This window comes from Diplotaxodon limnothrissa, linkage group LG20, assembly GCF_057381915.1.
Source record: "Diplotaxodon limnothrissa isolate DT_005_m linkage group LG20, D_limnothrissa_male_GT1.1, whole genome shotgun sequence".
In the NCBI taxonomy this organism is placed as follows: Eukaryota; Metazoa; Chordata; class Actinopteri; order Cichliformes; family Cichlidae; genus Diplotaxodon; species Diplotaxodon limnothrissa.
The window spans coordinates 6,151,432-6,177,453 of record NC_140615.1 but is presented as its reverse complement, the minus strand read 5'-3'; the positions used below and the strand labels follow the sequence as shown (position 1 = coordinate 6,177,453).

At 42.1% G+C, this 26,022-nt stretch overlaps 1 protein-coding gene across 1 annotated transcript; it reads right to left on the bottom strand.

Annotated features, from left to right (window-relative positions):
- Positions 1-1,066: 1,066 nt before the first annotated feature.
- ctnnbip1 (catenin, beta interacting protein 1) lies at positions 1,067-25,977 on the bottom strand. The gene is made up of 4 exons (XM_085344588.1): positions 25,882-25,977; positions 15,384-15,498; positions 14,798-14,888; positions 1,067-2,740 (listed from the first exon to the last, which is right to left on the bottom strand). The coding sequence occupies exons 2-4, from the start codon at positions 15,477-15,479 to the stop codon at positions 2,682-2,684; spliced, it is 246 nt and encodes an 81-aa protein (XP_085200714.1). The 5' UTR covers positions 15,480-15,498; positions 25,882-25,977; the 3' UTR covers positions 1,067-2,681.
- Between the last annotated feature and the right edge of the window lie 45 nt (positions 25,978-26,022).

The following is a 26,022-nucleotide window of genomic DNA, read 5'->3' as shown; positions in this document are numbered from 1 at the left end:
AGCTAGTAGCTTCCACAAACATCAAGAATGTACAAACAATGGTCATTGTGGCAAGGCTTTGAAGATCCTCGGCTGAATGAACATTAAAAGCCACGAGGCAGACATGCTCGGCGTCGAAACATTACAGTTATTTTAAGTTATACAAGTTAACAAACTGTACTTAAACACATTTAATACTGAGCAGTTCACTAGAAAATAAAAGCATGTCCGGTGTTATCCGCTTAGCTATTCCAGTCGTGTCAATTAACAAGATTTATTTTATTTTATTTTTTAAACACTGACAGGATAAAAACGTGTTTACAAAGTTTTTTTTGTTCTCAAATCCACTGAACCAAACAGACTCTCTGTGCTAAATATCAAAATGTATTTTTTTTGCAAATATCCCACTGATAATAGTGCAATAGATACAGTACAGTCAGAAACATACTCCCGAGGATTTAGAAACGCACCGCTTTGCGTTACCTTTCTGAAAGTCGGCTGAAGCAAAAGGAAGCGGAAAGGTTTTTAAATTCTCAGAGTATCGCACGCACTCCTCGTGTTTGGCGCCATGTCTTTAGTTACAGGTAGTTAAAAATTAGAGTTTGTGACTTTAGTGTGAGCAAAGAGCCACTGATGGTTGATGACGTTACAGAGCGACTCGTGGTTCTCCCACCTTTAATGGTGTGTTTGAAGAGCCGGTTGTCGACTCGGTAAGCAATAAATTACAACTACAGCCTGTTTCCTTCCTAACTCTCAATTTCATCTTACAACTTAAAAAATAAAGAAATAAAAAAGTCAAACAATTGGCACACTTAATTCATGTTTCCTATTTCCCAACTATCTGTACAATTAAAAAAAAATTTTTTTTACATGTCACGTCTGGGGTGAACGTGCACACTTGTGTTTCATGATTGATGTGATTACGTCTGGTAGTGTTTTTAACTCTTCCCTCTCTCTTTTACAGCCTGCGGGTCGAAAACTAAGCGTCAGAAAGAACAAGCGGGGCCTCATTTATAAACCGATCCATGGATTTCACAAAGAAATAAAAGAAAAAGAGAAATGTGTCGATTTTCATTTACATATGCCGTGAGCCTGCTAACCCATGTAGTCAAAGATGAATGATTAATGACGGGCCTGCTGAGAGTGTTACTACACACATCAATCAGCTGATCGTACTAGTATTCATGCAAGCCACACGGAAAATTCCAGAGATCTCAAGTCATACTTGTTTTTGAAAACATTCTGGGTTAATCTGATGAAGGAGAGCAGAGGTGGGTTAGATATCACTGTGGCTTACTTCTTTTAGCTGATGACATTTCCGTGTGGAGTATTAAGGGGCGAATTTAAAAATCCGCACCTCCAAATCTGGCGTGGTTGTCTGGCAGAAAAGGATGGGGTGCCAACTCTGGGATGGAAATGAGTTGATGTGTCTAGTGGAAGAGTTTCCAAAGGAAGGGAAGAAGGTAGCGGGAGATTAACACACGGGCTGGCGTGGTCTACACTGAATCTATGTTCCCAACTTCATGCACAGTTTTGGGTCATGAATGAGCCCACAGATACAAGCGGCTAAAACGAGCTTCCTGAGAAAGACGAGCAGAGTAACAGATAGTCTGAGGAGCTCAATCGCCCGGGAGGAATTCACAGTAACCCTGCTATCACCTCCATCTAAAACTAGCTAGCTGAGGTGGTCCAGAGCACTTGGTTTCCTATAGGTGAGATGTTACGGGCATGTCCAGCTAGAAGAGATAACATCATCTCCGCTGGCTCGGCAAAGCCTCAGTGTCCCTGTAGGAGAGTTGGAGGCAGCTGCTATGGGGGAGGGAGGTTTGAGCATCTAAGCACAGAGTGCCTTCCCTTTGAGCTGGACGTGGATAAGTGGCAGAATGGATGGATGTTTACCAAATTACACGGAAACTCCACTAATGGGAATGTTTACGTCTCCGCAGAACTACAAAATAATATATGTCTTTTTTTGTCCTATTGATGGGGTTCAACGCATTTTACTTTATTTCCAGAATGCAGGGTCGAGTTAACATCTGTATCTGTAGGGGAGAGCATTTTGCATTTTTCATGTTTATAAATGAGGCCCCTGGTGGAAAGCAAACAAAAGCCTTTATAACACAACAGCTAAACCAAAAACAACTTCAGCCCAGCGGGGTAAGCAGAAATAATCAAAATCTCTCCTCTAACACTCATCAATCATCGCTCTCGCTGCTTGACCAAAACTATAATTCTCTTTGCTTCGGTCAGCCCGCTGGTCAATTCTACCAGCAACAGCAGATACAACATGTAACACTGCTAAAAAAAAGAAGAAGTCCCAATACAAACAGAACGATACACATCCAAACCCTCCTAAAAAAACAAAAAACCCAATGATAATCATCCACACGATCTGAGTGTTTTCACTGACTGCCTTGGTGCCAAAGCTTCAGCCCGCAGTGACCCACACTTGAGTGCATCTCAGGTAATGGTGCGCCGACTTGTACGAGGAGGAGTCGAGGGGTGGAAAAGGCCGGGTGGAGGGTGAGGCAGCCCCCGCCCCGTCTCTTCCCATCCTCTTCTGTCCCTCTCAGGCATCCTCCCTTCACCTCCTCTCCTGAGCTCAGCAGGGGTCGTGTTTGTGGAGATTAAAGGTGGTGTGGATCACGTGCAGGGAGGGATTGGGGGTGAGGTGGGTGGGACGAGGGGCGCGGGAGCCAGGGTCACTGTCGTCGATCCTCCGTCTCTGACCGTGAGAACGCCATCACCACATCCTCTGCACCTGAGAATCAACGTGAGACACAAATACAGACTTTTAATGTGACATGCTTTTTATCTAACACCAGCATCGATCGATAAAGTACGATAGAAAGGATAAAAAAGAAATAAAAAAACACTACTTGGGCTACTTGTGCGCTTACATTTGACTTATGCCGTGTCTCTACTGTTGCACTGTAACACTGCTGCTGCTGGGCCCTTGTGGCAATAGATACACACTTTGAATGAAGTAGTATGTCATCAGTGACAACAGCACATTGGAAAAGGATGGAAAATGCCCTTCATTTTGTTCGCACTAATAAATGCTGCCGCCTGCACAAGCTGCAAGCATCGATAAAAAGCTATTTAGAGTTTCTTTTTCAGACTGTCAGAAATATCATAATCGTAAATTTCCTTTATTCCGGGACATCGTTTTGAGGCTATATTTCCCACCTCTAGTAGCCACCCGGACAGGACATGATGGAAAACCAAAAAAGGTAAGGATTTTATTATCAACTGGGAAGGAAACTTTACTTCCAGCTTCAGAAGATAAGCTGTTAAAAGAAACTATTTACTTTTCTGACTAACAGGAAACGTGTTGTTGCCTTTTCTTAGAGTCGGTCTAAATATTGGACTAGGCACAGAAGCAGTAAGTGCAAACACAACCATACAGAAATACTAAGGAACTTTTGCGCCAGTCATGAAAGATTTGAGAAGAGGCCTCGGGCAGAGACTTATGAAAGTTACCTGATGCATTTACAACAAAGTCAAGTCTGCGAAACATTTGTTGGGCTGCATGCACAAAAAACAAGGCCGCTCTCTGCCGTGAGGGATCAAATTGCATTCTTCTAGCTACATGCATCTATCCCGGTTAGGGCTGCCACAAACGATTATTTTGATAGTCGACTAGTCACCGATTATTTTTGCGATTAGTCGACTAATCAGATCATCATCCATTGGAGGTACAGCGTACAGCTTATTGCACCAGCAGCATCTGGTCTTATATAACTATCATTAGCTTACAGCTTGAAGTGTTTGTGCTAACTAAAAATAAAGACAAGATGGTAGTTTATTAATTTTTAATGAAATTTGCAGATTGTTTCGGTGAAGTTTAATAAACTCCTTGCTTTCTAAAATATAACAGGACACCGGAGTATATTCTCCAGCTTCTGATAATCAGCTGTCTGCTTGACAGTTTTAGCTGTGTAAAAACTATAACTTTAATCTCAGCCAAACCGATTTACTCAGGAACAAATAAAATACTAAAGAAAGCCAAACAACATTTTTAAGTTATCTAAGTGACTTATATATATGTTTAACCTGACTAGCGAAAGACGGCGGTGGGTTTGAAAACGATTTGCCGGGAGTCCGGTGTTCTCACGGCTCTAGTTAGCCTTGCCCCCGCCTAGCTAACGAGCTAGTGGGTAACAGACGTCTCCGAAAACGTCGGAGCGCTTTTGAAAATACGTGGTGTCTTGATAAACTGAGCAGATATTTGAGGTTTACACAGCTACATTCTCGCCTGAAAATATGTTAAAGGTTTATTTTGTGACCCAGAAAGAATAATAAGAGTAAAGTTAAAACTAACTAGCTGCCGCCATTGTTGACAGCTGCGCTATGAATTCTGGGACACAGCTTCTTCTTCTTCGGGGTTTAATGGCAGCTGGCATCCTTGTACATGCAGTGCTGCCATCTTCTGTTTCAGTCCGTTATTACACTCTTAAATCCTACTACTCATTCCTGCGTCCTTTGTGATCTTACAAAGCTTCAAACGATGCGTCGACTATTAAATTAGTCGTCGACGATTTTAATAGTCGACATAATCGTGACTAGTCGACTAATCGTGGCAGCCCTAATCCCGGTCAGTCTTCCACATGTTTTGTGCTATCGGAAAACCCAAAACACGTTTGAGTTCAAAGTGTGAAGCCAGACAAGTTTTCCACAGGTCCTAGGATCCCGTCGGTATCCTGTAAATCCTGTCAGCTGTGACTATAAAGCCGAAGGGGAATACCCTGCTGTGAAAATCCTTTTGGTGCATGCAGGTAATTTCGTGTATCGCCATATATGTATCACCTACTGTGGGAACCCACCCTCCTCAATCTGAAATCACAGCACTCTGACTGGAGATACTGCAACACCCTGAGTGGCTCACTGACCTCCTACATCCTGCTCTGCAATGATAACACTTAAATCTGAGGCTTCAGCACCAGTCAGTGTCCTCTGCTGTAGTACAAGTGTGTCTGCCAGTAAACTGTGTGAGAATCCAGCAGATTTCCAATTCGTGGAAAAAACTATCAGTGTTTACCATTTCCTTTATTCTTTCTGTGCTCGTTTCATTTTGCCACCTTAATGAGGACCAACCGATAATTACAGCCTCATTTGTGTTGAGTCAACTAATGAATCCTGCCAGCTACACAAAAAGGACTTTCTCAGCTGGCTTCTGCTTAACAAGAAATCATTCATTAGTCTGCTGCCAACTGTGATTTGTCAAGTGATTTGGACACACACCCACCGAGTGTGTTTTTTTACTCTCATAAGTGGATATACATTTTCCACTTCTGTTCACATAACATTAAATAAAATATACAAAGGTAATTCAGTGCCTCATATATTCAGCTGTTCTCTCATATTAAGCACTCCGGCATTCAGAGTTTAAACAAAGAAGAAAATATCTAGTTGTCAAAAAGGAAGTACTCTCCCTCTTTTAATTTTAAGGTTTTACATACAGGACAACACAACTTCTTCACATCATTGCTTCAGTTCATTGATGTGTGTTTGCATTCATTCATGCACAGCTCTCTTAAGGTCCCCCCCACAGCATTTCAATCAGGCTGAGGTCAGGACTTTGACTGCAAGATGTTAATTCTTTTCTTTTTCAGTTATTCTTACAGATGTTTTGCTTTGCTCGATTCATTGTCCTGCTGCATGAGGCAGTGTGGGCTTCAGCTGTCAGACAGCCTCACATTTGACTCTAAATACTTATACAGGCTGCAAAACAAGCGCAAATCATCATCCCCACCACTGCGGTGACAGTTGGTTTGACTTGTTTGTGCTGAAATGATGCGGGCAAATGGTTTTCTGCAAATGTGTTACTGTGTGTTATAACCAAACGTCTCCACTTTGGTCTTGCAACTCTGAAGGTTATTGTTCTCAATGTGCAACTTTGCAAACCCAAGAGAAGCGGTTTTCTCCTGACAAAGCTTCCAGACAAGCTATATTTACATTTAACATGCTAACTCAGGCCTGCAGAAGCTGAGATGAAACTTTATTTATTTTGTTGTTTTGTTTTTCTGACCTTGGGGTGAATTTGCTGGGATGCACACTGGCAATGATTGTTTGGCAATGGCCTCCTAACCCTCCCCAGATTGTTGGACCAGCAACTATTGCTTCTCTAAGATCACGACAGATGGCTTTCCTCCTTGGCATCATGCTAACACACACCTGAATGCTGCAGAAACAGCAAACTTCCAAACCCTCTGCTACTTCTCGAGGTGCAGATACCTGTTTATTCTTATTAGATTTTGTGTTTTTTAAGACGCTGTCTTTTCTTTGTCACATGACTATCAAGTACTTTTGCACCACTGCATAACTGTTGCTGGATAGGATGTCAATGGGCATTTCCTCCACCAGCTCTTCAAGTCAGAGTGATGCCGGAGAGGCTGATTTGCACCCATGTGATAATACAGTGGCTTAGCTAAATCACAACGAGTGACTGGGGGTCATGTGTCCTCCCTTATGCAAGCTCTAAGCAGGCAGCACCCTCATCTAAGCTAAATAGAGTATTTCAAGTCTACTGTTGCGTGTTACATGTGAAAAAGCCTAGCGGAAGATAATGTCCCAACCTGATTCATTTGAGAATGACGTGGGAGACCCCATTAATGTCTCCCAAAACCTTAAATTAAAAAAACTACCTCAACGATGAGAGGAGAAAAACGATAGCAAGGTGCAATAGTCTACATCCACAGTACGCATGAGCATGTGATGACATAAAAACCATCTAATAAGCAACATCTAAGAAATCTCATTAACACCGAGTTCCACACCTTTTCAAATGGTTAAGAAGAATCTCTATCAGCACCTCGTGTGTGCCTGCTATAAAAAGCCTTTCTTCTCTTCAGCCCTGAAGTGCGTGTTAGATTTAATTATTATGGATAGAGCTGGGCGATAGAACGATAACGATATGTATCGCGATATAACTTTTACTCGATAGAGAAATTAAGCTATCGCGATAGACCTCGCCGCTCTTGTCCTCTCAAAAAAAAATTTAAAAAAAAAAAAAAAAAGGTCAGCCAATCCAAATTCAGTAGCGCAGAGCCGAACCAATCACAGCCGCAGCGTCATGTCGCGTGACTTGTTACGTACAGCACAAGTGCCAAGCCGCACGTGTGTTTGTTTGGGAAGCAGCCAGCGCATAATGGAGGAAATGAGTGTGCCGACTAGAAAAATCAACCGAGCGTGACCGAAGAGAAAACAGATGATGGTTCCAATGCCGGAGAGATTGTCGAACGGAAGAGCCATAGAAGTTCCGTAGTGTGAAGGTATTTCGGCTATTTCAAGTCTGACAAAAAACAGAGTAGCGTGCACTGTAAATGTGCCGAAAGCAAGTCTGGAAATACAATGAACTGGTGCATGCGTCACACTGTGCGCCACGTTATTGTTTCGGTGAAATGAATTTCTACAATACTGTTACTGTTAATTCTACTCTCTGCAGTGTTTAAATGCTTACATATACACACAGTTACTGTCCCTCCACACATACGACTCGGTTCTGCTTCTATGCCCCAGCTTTGTTTACTTTTTCCCACCGAGGCTTCTAGACTTCTGATTGGCCAACATTTCTGCACGGCTAGGAATCTAGCGCCACCTGCTGCTTTGGCATGTTCATAGCAGCGTTTTCCTTCATTTCTGCCTTTATGTGTGGACGGGATTATTTTTTAAAACGAAAACGGAAAATCTCCGTTTTCAAAAATACCCGTGTACGTGTGGACGTAGCCTCAGTCTCTGACTGGAAGCGCTAATTCGTCATTCGGCTTTTGTCAGACTAAAGTAACTGTTAAAACTGTTTGAAAAGCTCAGCTATACAACAAGGAGAGATTGAGAATTTCCTTTTAGTTCTCAGTTTATTTGATATTGACAAAAGTTAGTCAGTTTTGTCTGTTCTTCTGTAAAACAAACTAAGATTTATTTTTAGAATTAATATTTTGTTTCTAAGTGGAATTGACAATTTAGTCTGTTTCGTTTGTTCTATTTTGAAACTTAAACGCTTTAGCGGCTGCCTTTTGTGTAGTTTGCAATATTTGCCTTTATTTATCTGAAAAAGTCTCATGTTCCTTAAGTACATCTACCCTGTTGAACTTATTATGGGAAATAAATAGTTAAAAACAAGCTGCTGATTATTTCACATTTTACTTGTGAGCAACGGCACATTTAAATCTTACAAATATAGTTATTTGGCTTATATCATGATAGATATCGTTATCGCCTGAAATGAAAAAAACATATCGTGATATGAAAAAATCTCATATCGCCCAGCTCTAATTATGGAGATATGAAAGTAGGCCAGGGACTGTGAGCCTTCACATGTATTTGGCACAAAGGGCGGACCCTCCTCATCAGACGGCACAGACCCTCCAAAAAAGCAGAATTTTGTTTTTAATTTGCTATCGCTCTGGGAAAATAATTTGCATCTTTCTATAGCGCATTCAGGTCATCCTGGAGCTTGATGAGATCAAGATTTTTTTGAGGGGGGCGGAGGGTTAATGTGATCTTTCAAGCTCCCCCTCCCATGGGAGCTCCCTGGCTTACCCAAAAGAGACTACCGTACAAGAAAGAAAAAAAACAGTATCAGAAACATGGTGCTTGACTTCAGCTCATAACACAAACCTCATCTGCTCTGAGACACCACGTGGGGATAAATGGTGCTTGAAAAAGAGACAATTATGTAATACCACACAATAGGAGAGTCGACCTGAATTACACCTCTGCTGAATAGCACGGATCATGTTTTGGTGCAGCAGCGTGTAATAACAGCCATTCATCAGAATAAACGCCTGCCTGAATTATTTTGTGTGATGGGAGTTCGTTATTGTGTAGCGGGCGGTTCACGCTCTGAGCAACTTGGGCAGAATAAAGCAGCCGATAGTTTCTCCAAATACTTCCACAGATGGATGGAAGGGCTTTATCTGAGCACTTTGCCCTGCCACACACACACACACACACACACACACGCACACACTCTCGCCAACAAAATGGAAACGTCAGGTCCCTCAACACTGTTGCCTAGCGACAGATAAAAATCACGACTGCATCACTCCCGTTGCGGCCTATGAGCAAAAAGCTTTCGGTCTGTTTCGTTGCAGCTCTGCGTCCAGCCCCCTTTCTCCTTCCTGCTCCCCCACCCACCTCACACTGGCTCCTTCCTCGCCACACGAGAGCGGCACAACACCGGATGGTGGATTATATGAATACAGTGACAGTAAATGTGCTCAGCCCACCAAAAGAAAAAAAATAAGAACATTAATGCGTTCACATGAACATATTCATAAGCAAGCAGCCTTTCTTCGCTTCTCTGAGACTACAAATCAAAATGTGGTTGCCTGGGATTAACTGCAAAACACACAGGCCTGCAGAAAAACCTCAGAGGACAAGAAAACTGTGAATTAACCCAAAAAGAAGTTTGTTTGATGTCAAAGGCGCCAAGCTGCACTCCCGAGGGTGTCTCCAGCCTCTACATGATGACTCTAGTGTAGCAGCGAGGAAGCACCAGCAACACTTCAGGTCACAATCTGTGCAGGGTCAGGCCAGGGGATAAAGGCGTGGGACACCCATCATCCCCCCAAACTCAACAACAGCAGGGGCGAGTTAAGAAGCGTGACACACAGCGGGGAAGTGTGTGTGGTCCAGCTCAAAATATTTACCAAACACAGTGGGTCTGTCGGCTCAGAGCCCTGCACTTCTTCCTGCTTAGTAATTATTACAACAACATAATTTTAAACGGTCTTTTTAAACAAGATAATAAAGCTCAAAAACTTTGTGGTTTAAAAATAAAAAAAGACTATTTTAATGCTATCCTTTATAAACAAGGCTGTACAGATAGATTTGATCTGTTTGTAACAACATTTGTTTTTAGAGAAAAGAACTAAAAATCAGTTTTGGTTAAGGAGATCATAAAGCAGTTCTTTCAGACATACTCTAACACACCTTCTGGCAGATTTGGAATAGAGATATAAGGAGAAACTGAGGCAGACGTGGTACTTAATAAATCTGAGTGCTGGGCAGCAGACTCATGCTGCAGTGAGGAATCGGATAAAGCCAGGATCAATACGGCTATGGCCAAGCCAAGAAGCCAAACAAAGCGGGGGGAGGGGGTTTGCTCAGTGCTCTGACCTGGTCTGAATATATTGATCAAACATGGCTGCGGTGAATGAATGGATGAGACAGACAGAAAGAGACCCGAACATCACAGCCAGGCTGTGCAATTAGCACCCCAGCCTGGCCCTTTCATGACACCTGCTCCACTCCTACCAGTGTAGCACGTCACAACACCACCGAGGCCCAGAAGGGAAGGTCAGCTTTCCTGGGACATCTGAGGTTGCCATGGCAACCCCACTCCTCCTCCACCTCTATTGTTGAGGCCATGCAGCATCCTTCTGGGAGGAATAAACTTCCCTCGTCAAATCAGAAAGGATAACAAGCCCTGAGACTGCTGCCCTTATGAGCGTTTTGACAAACCGTATTGTTTAAAGTGACATGACGCCAATTACAGAAAGCTGTGGATAAAAGAGCTAAAGAGGAGGAATAAAAAGCCCTATTACAAAGACAACCACTGTATTACTGCGCGTCAACTAGTGTGTCAACGAGGTCTCTGCATCATAACGTGTTAATTCGCTTTAAATAGACACAGTTATTGTTCAGTATTAGTCAAAAAGTGGCAATTAACACTCAAAGGGAGTGCCAAAAAACACAATTTCAGGATTTCTCACTTCAATGCCAAACATGGTAACAGCATTTAAGCACAGCTTATTATCCTTCTATGCAGATTAAAAAAAACAACTTCATTAAGGCATTACAGTAAAAAGCTGTGTGGAAAAAACCCCCGTCTCAGCTACGGAGCCTTCGGCAGAGAATTCCTCTTTGGCCTGATTAAAATCGCAAAACAAAATTCTGTATTTGCATGTATGGTAATCAGCCAATTAAAACTATCTGAAATGCAAATCCAGTGACCCCTACTCTTACAAGAAATATGAGTGGCAGAAAGCTGATTTTCTATTGTTTTTTGTTTGGTTGTTTTTTTTCCCCCACAAGGAAGAACCAGTAAAAAAAAATCTGGCAGTTGAGCAGAGTCTGAGAAAATGAGTCTCATGTGAGCTACATTCCCACTCAGTCCACTCGACATGATGAAGACTGAACACTTCTCTGCTGCACATCATTTTTGCACCAGAACGTGCTAAGCAGACAGCAACCCTGATGGATCAGTCACATCAGTAGAGCTACACCTTAGGAGATGTCTTGCAGACAACCTAACCTTGATTTCGAATAACATCAGAGGACATTCACTACTCCACTGTGCACGCAGCGCCCTCTAAGCACCCCACCACCTGATCAATGACGCCATGTGTGACACTATCGCTCCATGCTGACACCCCTTGAGGGTGCTGGTATCAGAGCATCCTGCGTCAGCATGGTCAAACTACGCTGCGTTTCACATAACCACAAACCAGTATTGATGACCGTGTCACCCGTTCGCGACGCTGAGAACATGGGCAGACCAATTTTTCCCCAGACAGAAAAACTCAATAAGGAGATTGAAAAAAAAAAATGAGGCCTATAATTCAACATGATCATGATGCTGGTATTAATAAAACGTTATCAATATCAACCCCTTAAGTACTACGAAGCGAATAATAATTAAAGCTGTAGCTTCAGCATCTGCTGCAGAGATTAACCAGAAGTTTATGGAGATGCAACTGCCAGCTTGACCCACCCTCACTTATGGCAACATTTTAGTAACAGTGTTGACATCCTTGCCAATCTCATTTAGCAACCAAAGAAAACCCCAAACAACTGAAGATAACTCGCTGGTACAGACAGTTCTGCTGGTTCATCCGGTGGGATGGTACAGGTCTCCTGTCATTATAATGAAGTGTGAGCAGTGCAAACTAGATAGAGTACAGCATGAGTCAAACCTCTCGGTACAGGTGTTCAGAATTTGTCTAGCAGCAGAAATACACATTCAAATACATTCTAGTGCAAACGCCCTTTCCTCAAAGTGTATGAATAAAATTAGCATAATTACCTATGTTTATCAGCTTGCTGTGTGACTCACTACCAGGCAACAAATATACTTCCTTTCATCTTTTTTTACTCCCCAATTACCAAGTGTAAATGAGATCAAATACTGGACTTTCTCTTCACACCAACTGAAAAGATCCCATGTGTGCTGATCCCTACAAACCGCTGTCCTTCAGCACAGCGCTCAATATTTAAAACAGATTAACTCTCAGCAATCTGCACGATGCTTAATCACAATACCTCAGACATAGTGCAGACCACAAATTATCCACTGGCACACCGAGGAAGTGGCATGCTGCCAAATGACACTAAATGTGTCCGTTTCTGTGATGTATAATGCAGACTTGGAGCGCCAGATTCCTCCATAATTGATGAGACTCTTCCTAGCTTTATTGACAAAGCAAAGACTTTGCATGGAGTGAGAGGCGGCGAGCACAGCAGCATAAACTGACAGCTAGACTGCAGTTAAAAAAAGAAAAATGTACATCATAAATTAATGACTTCAAACCAGTACTGATCTCCCATTCGGGTGCTGTAGTTTGAAATATATGACACGATCATACGTCCTGTCTGCTGCAGTTCTTTATATTCTGCTGCCTGATGAAGGAACGCAGTCTAATAATGAAATACACATCATCAGTGATGCAATGACCCATATTAAAAATTCAATGTCGCGTCCCACACTGCACAGTGAGGGCGCGATTAACAAAATGTCAATGTACTTCGGCGGCACGGCGCGGCACAGCACGTCGTACCTTTTACCCGCACCTTACTCAACACCTTATATAATCACAGCCTAATCCCTTCGACGCAGAAAATGTGATGTTTCTAAATTCAAACATGATTGTTTCCCCACAGAGCAAGGACGCAGACAAGGACACCTAACACTTCCCTCTGGGTGAAGCATCAAAGCCAATTTTCCAAGCTGGAAGCTCCCCTGGGGAACCCAATATCATAAGGGGCAAAGCAAGACCGGAGCCCCAGCAGGTTCACCACAGGAGGACAGCGGGACTCCGAGCTCGCAGATGTGTTTTTGGACTGAGCTAAAGTCTACTCACAAATAAATAAATAAAATAACAATGCTGCTGCTTTTTTAGGTAACTGCAGTGCCTTTTCACATATAACATTTTGTTAAATATAGCGCCCTCAGGTGGATTAAGCTCAGGAGCACCACAGACAGGTTTAGAAAGCTCAACAGCATCCTCTGCTGTCTTGACAAGGCATGACCAGCATTTGTAAGGTTACATCTGTAATGAAGAGTGATTTACAGAGCAAACATCAAAATATTATCCATTAAGTAAAGCAGAGGAGAAACTAGTGATGTGCTTGAGCTGAGGATGAGTCAGTTGTTTCCAGCCAGTCATGCTGTTTGTGGCGTGAGTAATCTCGCAGCGCTGGTGGGCTGCTGAGTCGGCCTCCTGTGCACAGTCAGCGAACCAGTTCGGCCTGCTGGGGTGCAGACTGTAAAGGATGATGTGTGTTGAGGGATTTTCCCCTTGTTTTTGGTCGGGCATTTTTTCCTCTAAGGGTGGTGTCTGTGGGCTAATGTTTTATAAATGTTTAGCAATAGCACGCTGCCATAAACACCTTTGATTTGTACATATTTACAAAAAACTATGAAAATTAGAACTATACTGATATGCAAAATAGGAGTACAACAGGGTTTTTGAGCCTTTGGGGGTTGAATATGAGGCCTCATCTCATCTCTATGAATTTCGCTGCCATTTGATAAACAAAGATAGTTAAAAATTTGTCTTTTTACAATAACAGTGATTTTCTTTTCACCCTGGATAAAACTTACTGGGGCGTGCCAAAACCATCTTTCTGCAGTCCTATGAAAAACTAAGCACACCACATGGTTCAGTAGCTTGTAGAACCACCTTTAGCATCATTAACTTAAGTCATTATTTTCTGTATGACTTCAACAGTCTCTCACATCATTGTGGAGGGATTTTGGCCCACTCTTCTTTACACAGTTCCTTCAGTTCATTGAAGTTTGCCAGAGATCATTCATGTACAGCTCTCCTAAGGCCCTGGCACTACTTTTCAATGTGGGTGAAGTCTGGACTTTGTCTGGGTCATTGCAACACATTGTCCCGTTGAATGACCCGGTGGGGGCCAAGCTTCAGCTGTCAGGGATATGGCCTCGCATTTGACTCTAGAGTACCAACATCTGCACTTTGGTCTCATCTGTCCAAAGGACATTGTTCCTGAAGTCCTGTGGTTTCTTCAGATGCAGTGTTGCAAGCCTACACCATGCTGCCCAGCTCTTTTTAGAGAGAAGAGGCCTTCTGCTGGCAACCCTTCTAGCCATAATTGTTTAGTGTTATTCTAATTGTATTGCCATGAACATCAACATTTAGCATGCTAACCGAGACCTGCGGAGTCTGATGTGTAGCTCTTGGATATTTTGCAATTTCTCTCTGTATTGAACAGTCTGACCTTGGGGTGAATTTAGTGAGACATTCTTCCAGGGAAGAGTGTGGCAGTGTGTTAAACACCTAATGCTCCAGACCTAAATTAATGCCAACTGACAAACAGATCTGATTTTATAATCAATTAATAAAGTGCTTTTGTTTATCAGCACCTAGTGGCTACTTGCCCTGTTAATTTCTATGGAAGCAGTAAGGGCGTAGTTCATTTTTCACAGAACAGCATGAAGTGCTGAGAAAACTTTTTCACATGAATGTATTTTGCAACTACATGAACAAATATTTCCTAATAAAAAAATGCTTCAGCTAAAATGACTGCACCGTTAAACTGTGTGTGTGTGTGTGTGTCACAGCCTTACCCTGGTCTATGTTGTGCTGCGGTAGCTGGCTCATCTGACTGTGGACCACACCTGCGTAATTTCGGAGAAAAGCCTCTTCACTCGGCGTAAGCTGAAGAGGAGTGAACAAAGTCACTTTAAAAATCACAAAAAAGTAAAAACAAATTGAAATACTGACCTCAAAGACTAAGTCAAATACTTCTGTTCAACATGCTGATTAATGAAACATAGCAATTCTCCCAGAAACAGCCATGAGGCAATTTAGATCCAAAATATTTTGATTTTTAACATTAATTATTTCAAAGAAATTGATCTGTTTTTCTTCTCTCTGCTCCTTTAGCACACATTGCTTGAACAAACAAAATGTGTGCCAAATAAACTGAGGACTATCTTCTGTTGTTGTTTCACTCTAACAACAACATTATTAGGTGATGACCTGTGCAAACTGCATAGATCAGTTGAAGGTTTGGCTAGGGAATGGATTTCAGGTTATTATAATGTGTGTCTTTGCCAACTAAAGCAATAACCACAGTGTGCATGAGTTGTGCGTGCCTAAATCTGAAACTTCAAATGGCAAAGTTTTGCGGTAATCAATGTGTCTCCTTACATTTGATCCCATTTTCTTGAGCATGAGCAGGACCCGCACTTTCTGTTGGATGTACATGTCTTCAGGAGACTTTCCCGGGGCCTCCTCGCGGTTCATCCCCCCTGCTCCTGTGGCTCTGGACACACAAACACATCAGCATTACACAAGATCTGTGAAAATCAGTTACACAAACACAGTATTGATATGAGACAACTGGGTTGTTTCAGTGACACAGTGTGACAAGAGCCAAGCTCAAAGAGTGATTAGGCAATAAAGATTAGACCATTTCAACGAGTATCTTCAGCAGTTGTGTTATTCTGCATATTCAACCTGACCAAACTAAAGACACAAATTGACTGATCTACTGGAATTTCCCCACTTGATCCTCTCTCTTGAGTTTACAGAAAATGGTCAGTGAAAGAGAAAATATCCAGTTAGTGGCAGTTCTCTGGGCCTTTTTGATATCAGGGTTTTGAGGAGAATGGCCAGACTGCTTCAAACTAACAGGAAGACAACAGTAACTCAAACAACCACTTTTCAAAAGCTAAGGTCAAGGTATGTCAAAGGGCATCTTTGTTAGTGTAACACCTCCAATCTTGAAGCAGGTGAGAATAAACAGCAGCAGAAGACCACACCCCGTGTCACTCTTGTGAGCTAAAACAAGAAACTGAAGCTTCATTTCACCAAAATTGGACAACAGAAGGTTGGAAAAATGCTGCTTGATCTGATGAACCTCAATTTCTGCTGCAACATCTGGAAGGTAGAGTCATAAACTGTCACAAACAACACAAAAGCATGGATCCATCCTGCTTTCTAGGCGGGTGGTGCTGTAATGGTGCGGAGAATATTTTTGTGCCACACCTTGGCCTTCATTGTACTTATTGCATTGGTCGGTCTGGTTGGGTACGATTTATGTAAATTTCATCAGCATTGTCCATCAGGATCTTTCTACTGAGCATTTAGATTAAAATTTAGATAAAAAAATGTACCAAATATATATCCACAACAGGCCGCAGATTTTAAAGTATAACAGGAATGACTACTGGGCAAACATATGTTCAGATGTCCGTGTCGAAACAGAATATAATCAAGGCTCTTAGGCTCAACAGCCTACCTGAGTTTTGTTCATGACAATGTCCAACTCTTAATGACCACAGTTCACAAAGCTTAAATAATTTCAAACTGGTTTCTTGAACGTGACAGTGAGTTCACTGTACTCAAATGGCCTCCACAGTCACCGTCACTGTGTCATCATATCAACATGAACCAAAAATCTTTGAGGAAACTTTCCAGCACCTTGTTTGCTTTGCCACAAAAAAATAAGGCAGTTCTGATATATAGATATATCGGACAGCCACACCCACAGTCTTCCAGTACTTCCAGACTACTTCATATAGTTAAAGTGCAGGTTTGGCTCTTTGCAGCATCATTAATATTGCATGGCAGTTTTTACACAGAGCTCGCCCCTGCCTGTTTCCATCTCTTATTCTCCATCTAACTAATGACCTATTTTCACTGTCAGTCTGCAGAGATGCGAAAAACAGGCAAAGGGGGGAAAAAAAACCGGGAGCAAAAAGAAGGTGATAAAAGGAGCTGCCAAATCCAATGTGTGTGACAGGAAAAGGTTCTGCTGTGATATGACACACACACACACACGCCAAGGTCGGCTGCTGTCACATTAGATCTCTTTTATGCCGCACCAACCAGACAAGCATACAGCACGTCTTCATATCAACCCTGAATTTAACCGCAAAGGGTAAACACACAAGAGAAACAATTCACACAAAAGAGCAAAATAAATCATTAAAAAGGATAAATTATGTAAGGAAAAAAAGATTTAATAGAGAGAAAATATCAGCATGCATGGCAGGATTTGTTCTTCTGAGAATATTTCATAAGAGCCACAGTGACTATGATAGCACTTGCAATTTATTTTGGCCTCTTATCTATACAAAGGACCACTAATGCATGTTGACAGGCTGTTTGATGTAGGGTTATATTTAATTGAGGAGCTGGCTTGCTGTTCCCCCTTTCCAGAGCCCTGGGGAAAGAGGATGAATGGGGTACCGTAGGCCACTGGCTAGCGTTTGCCACTGTGAGCATGTGGATTCATCCAGATCAGAGCAGCTGGAGACCATGCTTCTGGCACTTTGTAATTATAGCAATCTTTGGTGACTGTTTACTGCAAGTAGCTAGTACTTGACGTCTCCTTGTCAGCTAAAGGAAGTAGCAGGACGCTGAACGAGGAGCAGATAAATACATTAGTTATTCCCTTCAACCTGAGCATCAGCTGTAGCTTAATTGGAGAGCTGCTCCAGAAGACTCAAAGCAAGAAAGACATGAAAAGACTGAGACGAGCTTGCCAGCATCAGTTCGGTTGCTCAGTAAACCTTCAGGGGATTGGCGGTGATCTTGTGTGAATTTATTTGGATGGGGGTAGTGATGGAGGGAGGATGTTGGTAGAGGGTGCCGGGGAGGTGTCAGTGTCTTTAGATCAGCAGCAGCGACACGTTTGATCACTTCTCCGAGCACCTAACCTCAGACAAACACAAGAGCTAAGACTCCCGGAAAGAGACCTACCAGCACGTAGACGAGCAGCATGAAGAATGAATGAAACTCAGGAGCTCCGATCTGCCTGCACACTGGGAATATGACAGTCATTGAATATGACTAGACAAAGAGTAGAGGATGAGGAGAGCGTCTGAAGTGAAACATTAGACTAATTGCCAAAAAGTGTTGTCTTGAGATCTATGAAGGCTGAAATGATGATGGAACAAAGACCCATCAGTTGTCTGTCATATTTTGAGATGTGACAATGTAACCATTTTCCCCCTCCTGCTGCTGGACCGACATATTCAAAATTCACCATCTGTATAAATAGGCCTACTGCTTTCATGACTGAGGCATTTCAGATCCTCTGATGTTTCCTTTTGAAGTTTAAAAACTGTCCATATTTAGCACCATGTCTACCCGGCCTCACTACTGTTTAGAGAGTTACAATTTGTATTTTTATCAGCCTGAAATGATTTTATTTTATCTCACATTCACAGCAATATCTGCTGTAAGAAGAACAAACATGCCGCATAGTCCCATAAGGACAATTTCGACAGAAATGAGAAACAATGTGGAAAATGTAAATCAGGACGATCAGAGATATTTTTTACATTATCATAATGTGTTTGAGAGTCACTTAAAAAAGAATCTTCTGTGGATTTCATCCTTGCTTCTCCTGGCTGGTAGAGAGCAGAAGGATTAATTCACAGATGACTATTTTGGGCAGCAGAGCAGCTACAGAGATAAAATAAAATAATTACAGCTCTGGTACAAACTGAACCGGATTACAAAATGTACAACGCTGTAATTAACGCTGTGAAGATGCTTATAGATCGAGTAGTTTCACACATGCAATCCTACTAAACAAACTGATTTTCCAGCCACGTTGATAATTACCCAACAATAATTCACATGTACTCTGTAGATGCTCTCAGTGAAGGCTAAACTAAGCTTAAATAACAAGTGACAGTGGGAGAGCAGAAAACAGAATATGTAGTTCTATATGTATATTGTCTAATTTTAAATTGATAAACACTAAGATATCAATGCCAAATTAATGTTTTTTCCCTTTTAATTTTACTGTGTACAATGTATTTTATTTTATTTACATGTTCAAAATAAAACAGACAACCAACCAAACAACCCACCAGCGTAGGGTAAAGTCCAGTTTGAGATGATTTTCAAACCATATAACAATGTGTGTCCAAACAATCATGTTTATTTCATGCAGGGTTTACTTTTACATATCTGACAAATAAAAAAGCCACATCAAACTTCAGTCAGTGACTTCATGCACAGTGCAAAACTTACATTATTGCTAAGTGAGATGTGACCACCTTATGCCTCTAACAGCATCAATCTTTGAAAGGTCCTTCGCATGAAGGTCATTAGGTGTTTCCTAGAGTGCCTGCTGCAGCTTTTCTGTGGATTTAGTCTGTCTTGCCTCTTTATGTTATCTCAGAATGACTCCTTGATGCTGGGGGCTCCATGGGGGCCATGCCATCTGTTGTCGGCTCTTCTCGTTGCCAAATCTTCACGAATCTGACTACATGCTCAGGATTGCTATCACACTGCACAAATTAATTTGGGGGTCAATAAAACCCATCAATCGTGATAGATAAAAACCTGCAGGTTGTTCTACTCTGGTTTTTCAGAACATGCACAGAAAACCACTAACAATATCATCCAGGAGGCATCTGGATCAGACTTATGAACAGTAGAACTGCATTTGCCACTAATTCTGATCAATTCTTTGCCAAAAAACCCCAGACCCAAACCTTCAAGAATCTATATTCTTCAGCGCTGCCTGTTGTAGTGCTCTTAGCTCTTCTTCTACCATAAATTTACAACCAAATATTTTAAACTTCTGACTCATCTGTCCAGAGTGTCTATCATTATTTTTTCCACATCCTGGTTTTTCTCGCATAGGCTTTGTTTCCAAGTTTCAGCAACGCCTCTTTGACCAGATTTTTCTATACTGTAAATACGTGCACCGGAGTCCAACCATCGCTAGCTGCTAGCTCACCTAAATCTTCTTATTTCGAAAGAAAGTCAACTGCTGTGATCTCAACATTAATTTTGTGATTCATGAGTAGACAACACATCTGGTGTCTACCACTAGATAACATGCCTTCAAAAGTTGATACTTTTAATCAGCACAATAAGGCATAAGATTTAAAACAGAAAACTTCATAATGATTGTATATGTATGTAAAAGATTCAGACATTAAAGATGCAATATAGGAGTAAAACTGTCTCCTGCTCTGCTGAAATGCTCCGAATATAAACATGGTTAGGCATAGTGATATTTGCTGCCTACTAGGATCATGCTAGCAATATTCTGGTGTGCTCTGCTGTGTAACGTCTCAAATCCTTTCAAGGACCACAATAAGGATCCTGTCAGACTCCTTTGTATGTTCCCGAGGTTAGGTTCTAGAGGTGGGCTGGCTCAAAGCTAATCCCTCGAGGGATACTCAGCCAGCCCCAGACACATACGGCTAATATTCCAGACATAATCAAAGGGTTTCTTTTGTGCTGATCTAGCTATAATCTCCCCCCTCTCTGCCTGTGTTGTGCTTTTGTCAGTGTTGTCTTGTTGGGCTGAGCTGAGACATCAGGCTCTCTGAGCCCCTCTAGGCAGTGGAGCTAAACTAAATCATCACTGAAACTAAACTAAAGAGTCTAAAAATGAGAATGCCTGGAATTTTATCGTGTTTTTGTCTCTATTTTATGGATTTTTAAGAGTTGTTTTGTCCATGACTGACCTATAAATGGACTAAAATTTCCAGTTGTACTGAGTGTGTATCCTTACAGTGCTCATTTTAACAATTTCAGTTCAACCCTCTATAATTTATGACTTTTAAACCTTCAAATAACAAGGGCAGTTATGCAGCATGGCGTGGGCATACACAACAGTTAGTCGCAGTCCAAGTTCTTTGATGTCTTTGATTAATGTGGCATTGCATCTGAAATCCCAAGCTATGTGCCATTGTTCAGCCTATCCTGTGAATTACTATTAGCATACATTTCTACGGATGCACTACTTAGTACATTCACATTACTACTTGAGAACTGGCTGGAGATATGTTACCATGGTAACCCAACCTCGTTTAAGATTAACCAAGTAAAGATTAGGAAAATTTTTAAAAGTATATTATGCCTAGCAAAGTGAAACCATATATTTAAACACTTCAAAGGAAGAGCTACTGACTTAGATCTCAGTTGCCTTAATCTCTGTCTAGCAATTTCTTTCATGTACTACTGCATTGCATTGTGGGATATTTATGCTGGTGTAATGATTGGCATACATCTGGCCCATTTATATGATGTACCTAAATGGTCATTAACAGTTAAAGTGCATTGTCCCTTTTCAATAAAATAAACAGATTTAATGGGTACTCCCCATTTACAGGTATCAGGGTGTAACATAAATGAGGTTTAGCTTAAACTGAAGATCGGCCTATACATGAACAAAAGTACTGAGATGCCCTGCCCTGATTGCATGTGGTAAGAGACTAAGTATCTCTGACTTCTGCAGTAAGTCATACTAGGGCTGTGCCACAACATACCATCCATGACAGTACAGGCAGAAAACTGACAAAACAGTGTCATGTTACATCAATCGATAATATATTAAACATGTAAAGTGTTTATGTTATCTAGTGCACGCAACAATCAGACAAGGCCAGATCCTGTTTTTGACAGCAGGAGCTGCACGCCAGCCTCCGATGACTATTTAGTACCCACAAAACTATTCGCGCTAAACGTGGAAACAACAAATTTGTTTCACCACTCACAGCAAAAGAAAAACACAGTCGTGTAAAACCAGGCTACGAAGGTGTGTGAAGAGATGCTAGCAGCTGCTGATGTGCAACCCAAAAGTAAACAAATGACTGAACCGAGCATCGCCGGAATGCCGGCTAAGTGCACTCCATACAACAGGAAGAGCAAACATTGGAGGGAAATTACTGATGGGGTTGCATTGTGGAAAAGGAGGGCTTTAAGCAGCTGGTCAAACAGAGAAAAATATCAGGTAGGAAATATTTTTAATTTCAGCTTTAATATGTGACTATATTGTCCTTGCTGCCCTACTGGTGCACCATAATGCTACTGCTGGCACATTGTTTCAGCAGATTCGCACTTTGAATTACGTAGTCTGTCTCATTTCAAAAGAACGATTTTGTTTGCACTAATAAATGTTGTTGCCTGCAAGCTGTAAACATCAATAAAACTGTCCTCAGAAATATCATTATTGCAAATTTCCTTGAAAAATTATGATATAACTGTTGGGCTTTATCGCCCACCTCTGAGCTCATATTTGGTTGGATTAGTAAAAGGTCTCTATGAATACTTTTTCAGATTAAAATTTAAATCAAGTTATGATAAACGTGCAGGAAAATAAATCTCACGTTAAACTGTGTAGTTCAACGTGTTATGAAATATGTACTCAAATCATGCATTCCTTCAGTATTTTACACATTTTAAGCTTTTTATCTACCTCGCATCAACATTCAGCTCAGGATCACCAATTAACCTAATAGACATGTCTTTGGACTGTGGGAGGAAAACCTAACAGGCACAGAGTGAACATGCAAACTTGATTCGAGAACCAGAAACCTTCTTGCAGTGAGGCTGCAGTGCACCACTAACATTATATATACACTTTTTAAAAACATGGAGGCAATTATTGTTTCCACTAGTGTCTGCACGTAAAACAACCAGAATGACAGATCACATTGTACTGCTTTTTTCATCAGTGCGTTTTCTCCTGTTATCAGGGTGAAACATGGGACACGCGTGTCATGCTTGCCAAGATGGAAATAACAAGCAAAGGCCTTACTTTAAAATGACTACTGTCACCAATGTTTGCTAAAAGTGCACAGTTAAAGATTGCTCCCACTCCAGCAAATGGGATTATGCTTGATTCAAATGTCATTGCAGTGCCACATCTCTTAAAAGCCACTACACATTCAGTAATGCCACTTTAAAAATAGAGACAGGCCTATTGCTCGCATGCTGAATATTTTGTGTTGAATTGTGATTATGTGTGTGTTGGTACCCATTAGTGTCTCTGAGAAACATAAACTTCTCAAGACCATTTCAGGACTCTGGCCTGGCCTAACAGTGCAATGAGGGTCTGCTGCCAGGGATTACAGGATGCAATGTGATAGGTCTTCACATTTGCTGAGGGTCAAGCAGGGCGGAGGCTGCCACTGTTACTGGCTCTGCAATCAGCTGCTCACATGATGCATGACATCTGATTTACAAATCAAATTCCTCTGGCCAGCAGAACTCAACTGCATAGGGCTCTTGATAGGTCAACAGCTTAAACTGGGGGAGGAAAAGCCGAGACTGTAAAATAACTTGAATGGAGTCACGGGCTGCTGCAACATCCCGAGCAAATGTGTGAGAAACCTAAGTAAGCTTGGTGTGGCTGCCAGCTGAGCTGCCAACAACCTGGCCTGGTTCTGCACAGCAGCTGTGCTGCTGCAGGTACACACATTTACGAACACATGCTCTTTTCTACCAATGGGTCATTGCGTGTATTAAAACTAGCCGACTGGAATTAGGGCGGCACAATGTTGCCATTCAACACTGTAGTTTGGCAAATTTAGCCCAATCTTATCAGTTTTGTGAATTCTATACTAACACAACGGGGATGCAGCATGCACTGAGATGATTAAATATTAAATATCAACATAGTGTAATTTTCATTTTGTGGTTTATTGAGAGTTTTCGGGCCTTGTTAAGTGAAAATTTTAAATTGTCATAGCCAAACATCCCACATAAGGAAGTCTACTTGACACCCAGAGAATTGAATCCCTATTGAACGGGCAGATCGAGGTCCCGACACAACAAGCCGAAAGGCTCCGACTTGAACTTTGTGTCTGTCTGCATGCTGTCACCTCTTCATATGTACAATGTTCCCAACAATGGTGACAGTAAATGGGGGACAATGGCCGTGAACTAGTTTGTGGGAACATGATTGATAAGTAGGTCATGTCTTGTTGTCACCATGTGAGGCATGAACTCAACCCTGCCCAAGTGTTCAAGCTTTAGCAGGGCTTCTCCATGTATTCAACTATTCTTCAGCTAATTCTTTACGTCCATCCCGACTTCACTTTTTCCCCTCCTAGATGGTTCAGAATTTAATTGCAAATTTACATCTGTAATGTCACGGCTTTCCTTTGAATTTTTTAAAAAAAAAAGTTTTTTGCAGAAACATTTTACATTAAAATTCACACGACTTGATTCTGCGGTTTTGTCTTCTTACGTCTAATTCGATAAAGCCACTTTTCCCACAGACTGTACCATATTACAAAATAAATAATTTTATTTATTTTTTTACGATCACAGAACTTGTCAAGCTTGTCAAGTTGAAACGGAAGCTGCTGCCTTAAGATGGCCCCTCGAGGGCACTGGCTGCAAGATTTTCAAAAGAACCAACGTTAAAGGCAGGGCACTAAATTCTGATTTATGAGATCTATGTGCTTGGAACAATAGAACAGACAGACATGAGCATCTCTCTTAACTTCCATAAAACAGTGTTTTTAAGTCCAATTCTTTAAAAAAAAAATCTAATCTGGTGTTCACTGGGAATGAGATTGGGCGTGTAAGCCACGAGTAGACGCAAGCAGTTCTAGTGTTGCGGTGTCAATCCACAAAAGTCTACTACGTGGCCTGGTTAATGCTGACAGGATGACAAGTGCTGTGCCAAACACAGAGCAAGCAGTCATGAGATAAAACAGCATTGCCTCCCAAACTCTGCTGGCAGGCAGCTGATGAGGTCCCCTCGGGGCTCGAGGAGGCTGAAGAGCAGCGAGCACGAGGAGGCCAGTGGTCCTAATCTCTCTGAGAAATCCAGACAGCTAGGAGAATGTGCAAACTAAGGCAGGCTTTACATTACTGCGGTCCGTGACTGGTATTCGTCAGGAGATTTCAAGTGTGCTTGCCAATGTGGCAGAGCCCCAACACCCACACTCATCAATGCCCTGCTCCCAATAGGGTGCCAGCTTTGCCACTCTAGGAATTGTCAGCTTTCTGACATGTAGGAGGAGGAGGTGGTGGTGGTGTAAGCAGACATGGGTAACTGACGGTGTGGCACAATGCATCCATGGGTGAGACCATCCAAAAATAGAAAAGCAGGCTTGTGGGTTATGTGAAAAGCAAACTTGAACACAAGAAAGTGGCCAAAAACGCTTTGGTGGAGCTTCATGTTTAAATTTTAAACTCCAAGCCCAAGCATTGCCTTTGGGTGGGTGTTTGGGGACTGGGACAAATGTACTGTGCACCGCATGGAATTTCCAGCAGGAAACAGAAGGAGCCGTTATCTGAGACACGTTATGAACAATATTGTGAACATCGTGAGCGTGAGTGCAAGTGATTCAAACAGCTACGATATCGCAGGGTCATTTACAAGTCTTCTTAAATCTTCCCCAAATGTGTATAAAGCAACAGAAATGCCCGGAAACCCAGAGTGAAATAAAAACAGCTGTTTCTCTAAGAGGTGGGCACGCACGACCGTGGACTGGTTCCGTTGTCATGCTGCGGGACGCAGACTGTTCAAACTGTAGCAGCGCTCTCGCTAGCAAGCGGCGAGCCTCAGTCCGTTTTCGATGCGGGTCTTAAGCTATATCCTTCACGGGAAGGAAAAATGTACGGACCACACTCGTTTCTTTAACTTCCGAGTGGCTTTTGTTTTAACGTAAACACCCGCTTCATTTAGTCTCCACCAAAAGGGAAAACAACAACCAGGCGCTACACACTGGCAAAGCGGGCGATGCTAACCAAGCTAGCTCGCTAGCATGCCCCAGACAAAAGCCTGAATGAAGTTCCTATGGGTGCAAACACCATCCAGGTATCGCTGCTCCGCCAGAGGTGCAAACGCTGGGATTCGAGCACACGCATCGTTCCTAAACCCCCTGACAACGTTTCCCTCGTAAGAAAACTGGAGATTTGTGCTTACCCCTCCTGGTCCAGGTTTACTTTCTTCTGTGCTCTGTTTGAATGGTGTGTTGTTGTAGGAGGGCGTCCTGTTCCGGGGTCACATCCCTCCAGTCGGCAGAGCTACGGCGAACTGACTCAACGCAGCGACTCTCCTGCTGGC

Excerpts from the sequence above, each read along its gene's own strand:
- ctnnbip1 (XM_085344588.1), bottom strand. The coding sequence starts at position 15,479 with ATGAACCGCGAGGAGGCCCCGGGAAAGTCTCCTGAAGACATGTACATC. Across the intron at positions 14,889-15,383 it reads TCAAGAAAATGGGATCAAAT|CTTACGCCGAGTGAAGAGGC; the intron begins GTAAGGAGACAC and ends ACTCCTCTTCAG. Across the intron at positions 2,741-14,797 it reads GCAGCACAACATAGACCAGG|GTGCAGAGGATGTGGTGATG; the intron begins GTAAGGCTGTGA and ends GTTGATTCTCAG.